Source organism: Sceloporus occidentalis, unplaced genomic scaffold, assembly GCF_023333645.1.
Source record: "Sceloporus occidentalis isolate IW3139 unplaced genomic scaffold, rSceOcc1.0.p SCAF_160, whole genome shotgun sequence".
Taxonomy (NCBI): domain Eukaryota; kingdom Metazoa; phylum Chordata; class Lepidosauria; order Squamata; family Phrynosomatidae; genus Sceloporus; species Sceloporus occidentalis.
Window position 1 is genome coordinate 1128433 of NW_028317140.1, and position 7164 is coordinate 1135596.

General features: G+C 52.0%; 1 protein-coding gene across 1 annotated transcript; it reads right to left on the reverse strand.

Annotated features, from left to right (window-relative positions):
* Window positions 1-890: 890 nt before the first annotated feature.
* LOC149279836 (methylosome subunit pICln-like) lies at window positions 891-4578 on the reverse strand. The gene is made up of 7 exons (XM_089500833.1): window positions 4556-4578; window positions 3724-4047; window positions 2594-2730; window positions 2262-2378; window positions 1392-1502; window positions 1126-1299; window positions 891-958 (listed from the first exon to the last, which is right to left on the reverse strand). Exons 1-7 carry the CDS (start codon window positions 4576-4578, stop codon window positions 891-893), a joined length of 954 nt encoding a protein of 317 aa, XP_089356959.1.
* Between the last annotated feature and the right edge of the window lie 2586 nt (window positions 4579-7164).

Consider the following 7164-nt stretch of genomic DNA (forward strand, 5'->3'; position numbering starts at 1 on the left):
AGCCGGCAATTACCAGATCGGCAAAAACACCAAACTCGCAGCACAGCTTGAGCGATGGATCAGAGCCGCGTGCGCAGGTTACTCAGCGAGCTCACATAGTCATCGCGGTTTTTTTTTTTTAACCCTGCGGGAACATCAGACACCCCGGCGTTGGTTCAATACAAAATCTAAGTTTATTTGAGAAACGTAAGAGCGTTATACTACAGAGCGTCACGACGAAGCGCCTTTAGTTCCCCCCATTCATCAGCTCCTCGTGTAACGGCGTCACAGCGCAGGAACGGGTTTCCAAAAATAAAAGTCTCTAGGAATGTTACGGAATCAAAGAAAAAAAGCGTCTGGCAAACGGAGCCGTCTCTCCGCGACTCACTAACGCGTCTGATGGGTGCAGCGCGCCGAGATCCGTTCGTGAGGAGCCAGGGTGGTATAATCTATACATGCGCAAGACATTCCCCTCCAAAACATTCACGTGACGACATCATACAAACCAAAAGGTAAACGTATTTAACCCAAACAAACCAAACGAGAGTTAGAAACGTTACAGTCCGCTAGATATTCCAAACGGCTACGCGGGGTTCCCTCCAGCAGGACTAGTAGGGGGGTCAGGTCGTTTCTAATCACAGGGAACCGTGGCAAACACTCTTGACATTTAGTCCTAACAGTCCTGATAACGCCCCGCTGGAACGACAAGGCAGAGGCATTTCGTTAGTAGATCTAAGGAAACGGAACGACGCGAGCCGGAGGTCACGCAATGTAACTGAAAAGCAATGGCCGCCCGCTCCCGATCGAGTGCAACGCCTAGAAACAAAAAGGAACACGGTAAGGAGACCGGGGGGCCGCACAAAACGCTTGCTTGTGTATTTCATCCACACTCACCGGACTGCAATCTCCCGTTAGTGATCGACGTCGGCATCCTCAAACTGCCCGGCCTCCGCGGGAACGGCCTCCACATCCATCCCGTCTGCATCGGAAAGTCAATAAATATACAATCGTTATAATATAAAAAAAATCAATATATGTAGTTTGCAAAAACAAAGTAAAAAGGTGGGTGTTTAGCACATGGGGGGGGGTCCCCGCAGCATGGCACCCCTTAAGATAACGGAAGCCTCCGCCAGGGGAGAGTCTCACCTTCTGCTTCCAGCGCAGAGCCCTCCGTTCGGACGCCAGCCATGGTGTGCTGGCTGCCCACAGAGTTGGCCAACATGCTTTCCAGCCTCTCCAGCGTAGCCTGACCTTCGGTGGTCAAGTGCGACAAGCCTTCTTCATACGTGTAAAAGGAGGGGATCTCACACTGTCCCTGCTCTGCAGCCAACAGAAAAACACACATACCATCTGCCCCGACGTAATATCACAGCCAAGCTGCTCCTCTGCCCCCGCCTTACTGGAACACCCACCATGTGCTTCAACATCATATTCCTCCCCCTCAAAGTCATCGTCCGAGTCCTCGTCCTCCGGGTCGGGATGGAGAGCCTGGCAGTCGCACATCGCAGAGAACATCTCTCCTACTGAAAACAAAAAGAAAGGCTGTGGGGTTCAGTGAGCGACGAGCGGCTTTTATCAGATCGGACCGGTGTATGTTAAATGTTATCGTGGGGGGGGGGGGGGGGGCAGCACTCATAGGGGAGGGTAACACCACAGGCCCTGCTGTAGGGTATTTATCACATATCTACCAGCACCAAAGATGTTTAGTATCCCCTGAAACACCATGAGGGCCTGGGGGGGGCACTCCCCTGCGACGTGCCCCAGGGGGGGGGGTCGGCTCCCCTGCGACGTGCCCCGGGGGGGGGGGGTCGGCTCCCCTGCGACGTGCCCCGGGGGGGGGGGGGGTCGGCTCCCCTGCGACGTGCCCCGGGGGGGGGGGGGTGTTCGGCTCCCCTGCGGCGTGCCCGGGGGGGGGGGGGGGGGTCGGCTCCCCTGCGGCGTGCCCCGGGGGGGGTCGGCTCCCCTGCGACGTGCCCCGGGGGGGGGTCGGCTCCCCTGCGACGTGCCCCGGGGGGGGGTCGGCTCCCCTGCGACGTGCCCCGGGGGGGGGGTCGGCTCCCCTGCGACGTGCCCCGGGGGGGGTCGGCTCCCCTGCGACGTGCCCCGGGGGGGGGGGGGGGGTCGGCTCCCCTGCGACGTGCCCCGGGGGGGGGGGGGGGTCGGCTCCCCTGCGACGTGCCCCGGGGGGGGGTCGGCTCCCCTGCGACGTGCCCCGGGGGGGGGTCGGCTCCCCTGCGCTCGCTCTGTTAGCGTCTTGTGTCTCGGTATAATGGGGTACGTACAATCAGACTTCTCAGCCGGAACAAAACGAATCTCTGTGATCGGTTCTTCATCTTCATCACTTTCTTCTTCCTCCTCCTCCTCTTCATCACCCATAGGCCGTTCCTTTACTTCTGCGCCTGATAACAGATAATAGCGTTGGTGCCGGACAGGATATGAGGCAATGTGCCCAGGATACAGGCGCGCGGAGGGGCAGTCCTATAGAATATTACCCCGCAGTCATTTATAAAGACAAAGCGCTCCGGTTGTAGCCAAACCGGCCGCCATCAGACATTTAGGACCGGACAGCCCCCTCTATAAGGCTCCCCGGCGGTACGAGCCCCGAGACACAGACCTCCGAGCTTGGCGTTAACCATGACGTAGAGATGCTCCTCCGGGTAGGCGGCCGGGTCCTTGGAGATGGCGTGAAGACTGATGGACGGATATTCCAGCGAGAAGCCAAGTCCGGACCCATTGAGCCAGGCCACACGGCTAGAAGAAAAGGCAACGCCACGTCAGCGATACACATAACTGCACGAGCCAATGGATTCCGCAGATGGAAAGAACACTGCTACCACTTCTGCCAAAAGCTGTGCCACTTATCTACTACCCCACATTTCATCTCAGTATCCGGCCCTCTAGTTTTAGATTATTGCCTCTCGTTGCAGCACTTCTCCTCCTGAACTTCGCTAAACCCGAGTAACAGGGACAGGGAAGCTGTATATAGAGAGACATGGAGAGCTGCTGCCAGCTGTTTGGTCACATGACAATTAAGCATTCCCAGAAAAATTAGGATTGAGGCCAGGAAAGGAATAAACTTAAAATCCCTCCTGTAGTTCAGTTATGTCCTTCAGCAACTCAAATAGAATGACAGCTTATCTACGAAAGGGAGGAGAAAAGTTACAAGAGACAAGACGTTTACTTTACTGAGAGGGTAGTAGATAAGTGGAACAGCTTCCCAGCAGAGGTGGTAGAGGGTAATACAAGGAGGGTATGAAACATTCATGGGATAGGTATATGGCTCGTGAATCTAAGACGAGACCAACGACTGATTAAGGTTTGAGTCTTTACAGCAGTTACTGGCAACTAGATGAGGGCCGGATGGGGCCGATCTGCCAGAAAATTTGAGGTTTCTATCAGCCCACGTAAATCACTTTTCTTTAAAATTCCGTTTTTGGGCTCAGAATCTGATGTTATTTCCTGCTTTTTTAGGCCAATAAACAATTTCCGACAAGTTGTCAGAGGACAGAATGACAGTCAGGCTGGACATCATGCGATGAGCCAGACCACAACACTGCAGCAGGCTCACTGGGCTCTATGTCTTTAGTATTTTACGATTTAACTGTTAAGACAAGAATAGCGCGGCTGCCATGGAAACCAGAGGAAAGTTCTAGCTTTTTGCGTCACTTTTAGCACTTTGCGCCAAGCCTGTCTAGGGTACGTGCAGCATTGTGAAGCAGTACCGGGAACCACGCCGGGGGTTACCTCTCCGCAATGTAGAGGGTGCCGGGTCCCAGGCCCTCCCCGCTCACTACGGCCTCCGTCCCGGGCTGAAGCCGGCGGACCCCGTCCGCTGGAGGACTCAGGCTGCTCAGGAGGGCGGTCATGCTATCTGACAGGAAACAGCGCGAAAAAGCACGCTCTCGCTCACTACCGCGGATCGGAAGTGACGCACAAAACTCGGCGCGCGGGACTCTTACAGATTCCGCCTGGCCGCCATGCTTCCGGAGCCGCCGGAAACCTCGAGAGTGGGCTCCGGCAAAATGGCTCCCGGGCTGTGAGGCTATTGTGGGATTCGGTGAGCGCCCCCTACAGAAGGCAACCGGGTAATACACGCCTTACCGGTTACCGTGCGCGTTACCAGAGACGTCCCGCTGCTTGGGGTATTTACTAAAACCCTTCTGTATCTGTTATGTGGGGTATTATTATACATGTCGACTCCCACAACTTTTAACAAGCTAGGGGTCTACTATTATCTGCAAAGCACATGTGCTAAGAATCCCTGTTTAATTTATCCAGTCCCTCTTTGGGGCCCTGATACTTAATTTAAAAGTTTACTTCATGGAAGCGGAGGACAGTGGCAGCCTGTGGCAGAGTCAGCATTGAATCAGCTTTATTGCCCGAACGAAGCCAAGTGCCTCCAACCACAATGTAGGAGAACCTTTAGAACACAGGATTGGGAAACGTGACGGATCTGTTTGAATTAAATGTTTTTGCCCTAAATATATTATTTTAGGATATTTACTGAAGACACCCAATCCTCCTCACTAACCTCGTTATAAATAGAATGCCGCGGTCCTAACTAATGAGAGCCTACGCCGGGACGGACTTCATTAGCATCGCCATAAAGCGTCACCTCAGTGTGGTGATTGAGCCAGGAAAGTCACCCAAAATATCACATGACTGACAGCAACGGCGGACAGAGCATCTAAGTGAAAGAGCTTTTTTCCTTCCTGAAGGGATAATTGTGCAAACCTTCCTTTTAAGGCTTTACGTAAGCGCTGTATACAGTAATATAACCCCCCCAGCGCTGTATACAGTAATATAACCCCCCCAGCGCTGTATACAGTAATAACCCCCCAGCGCTGTATACAGTAATATAACCCCCCAGCGCTGTATACAGTAATATAACCCCCCCAGCGCTGTATACAGTAATATAACCCCCCCAGCGCTGTATACAGTAATATAACCCCCCAGCGCTGTATACAGTAATAACCCCCCAGCGCTGTATACAGTAATATAACCCCCCAGCGCTGTATACAGTAATATAACCCCCCCAGCGCTGTATACAGTAATATAACCCCCCAGCGCTGTATGCAGTAATATACCCCCCAGCGCTGTATACAGTAATATAACCCCCCAGCGCTGTATACAGTAATATAACCCCCCTGCGCTGTATACAGTAATATAACCCCCAGCGCTGTATACAGTAATATAACCCCCCAGCGCTGTATACAGTAATATAACCCCCCAGCGCTGTATACAGTAATAACCCCCCCGCGCTGTATCTCCATGCGCGTCATGTACCTCCAGTCAGCTCCAGCGCTGGCCAACACTACATGCCGGTGGTCTGTCGAGACCCCCAGAGCGCTTGTGGAAAGAACTCCCATTGAAAGTATTGGAGCATTTCCTACCAATCAGCAGCGAGAACGCCCCATCACAGGGGAAGATGCCAGCTATAGCGGCCTGGCTGCAGCTTCCGCTTTTGGAAGAAGGCATGTTAAAGCGGTCACAGAGGGCAACTCCTCGGGGACATTAAACTGTTTATATTCGACAACAAATCCTGGGCTGGAGCTTAGCAGCTGAAGCCGTTTACGTGCGGCCCGGGGAGCGGGAGACACGCGAGGTCTCTGGACGCACTCAGCTGCACTCCTTCCCGGGATCTGTTCTGCGAAGGATGAGCTCAACAAGAATAATGTAACCTGCAATTTATAAAAAAAAAGTGGGGGGAAAAACACATGCATTGTTTAAGTTGGGGGGGGCTCTTAGGGAGAAGCTGCAGCAGAATCTACAGCTCACTCCCTCTGAGCCTGCCAATTAAAATAAATGGGCGGCGCTTGTAGCGCATGCACACGAGGGTCTCGATAGAGCATTTCGCCAAGCCAGAGCTGAAGCTGATTGGTGGTAAGCGTATCACATGACATGAGTTCTGCATTTACTAACCCCCAGGTAAATGTAAAGGGACCTCCAGCTATCATATGCGTTAACCCTTTAAGTGCCATTGTTAACCCTATGAATTAAATCGCAGTAGACTTTTATTTTATATAAAGTTTCTTATTCCAATTCTATTCTAAATGTTTCGGAGGAAGACGACAGAACAAGACGAGGCGAGAGAAGAAGCGGCGCTGCGGAAAAAAGAGGGCAGGGAGATGGTAGAGAGGAGACTGAGGAGATGAGTGTGAGTGGAGAATGAGTGAGCGTGAGTGTAACGAGTAAAAACAGCTGTAGTTTTTTTTGTCCCCCAATATGGTCGTCTTGCTTCAGGCCTTTTATTTATTTTTCTTTTCATTAAGATCAAAGATCGGGGGGGCCGTCTTCTAATCAAATATACAGTAACGATGCTGATAAATGGTGTTACGTTCTCCCCGACAGGCCGCTGACGCATTCTACACGCTTTATATCCTGGTAGGAAATGGCTAACTCACTTTATGATGAAAAACTCCCAGCATCCTAAGCTACGCTAGACCAAGCCAAACGGCAGCGACACATCTGTGATTCAGATGAACTCTTTGTGCCATGACTTGCTGTTCGCACACCATCACTCCCTCACTCGCGATTGACTCTGAACGTTTGTTTTACTTTTAGCGACGTTACAGAAAAAAAGAACGGAAAGAACGGGGCGCAGTTCCAGATCACGGAGCCGAGCTGGCGCTTGGATAGCGGGTTACCTGCACATGCGCCGATGCTGCTACCCACAGCTTTATTCTCATGATGCATGCGACGGATGGTACAAGACAGCATTGCAGCAAAACCCCCCGAAAGGTAAACGCCGATACCCCTGCTATACCGTAGCTTGGTTTTTTTAAAGATTTTTTTTTTGCCCAAACCCATATTCCACAAATACCGTAGTTCATACAAACTTTTACATAGTGGCCCTTCCAATAATGGGTCGTGATTGGAAAAAGAAAAAAAAGCCGTGGCAAGCGTTGGTACTTACAAAAAAAAAAATAAAAAAATAAAAAAAAAAGATTTAAATGAACATTTCAGGTACTTTACAAACCATCAGAAGTTTCTAAGACACAGAATCACATGAAACGCACACGACGTCCCCCACCCAAGAGCTTACTTCAATTTGAAGCAGACGGAACGTGGCACCACGGGCCGGACCCTTCAATACTGAAAGGGGCTAGGGACGCAGGGGGGGGGGCAGGGTTACAGTCCCTTTCAGTGCTGATGGGGTTAAACACCAGCCATCCTTGCATACCA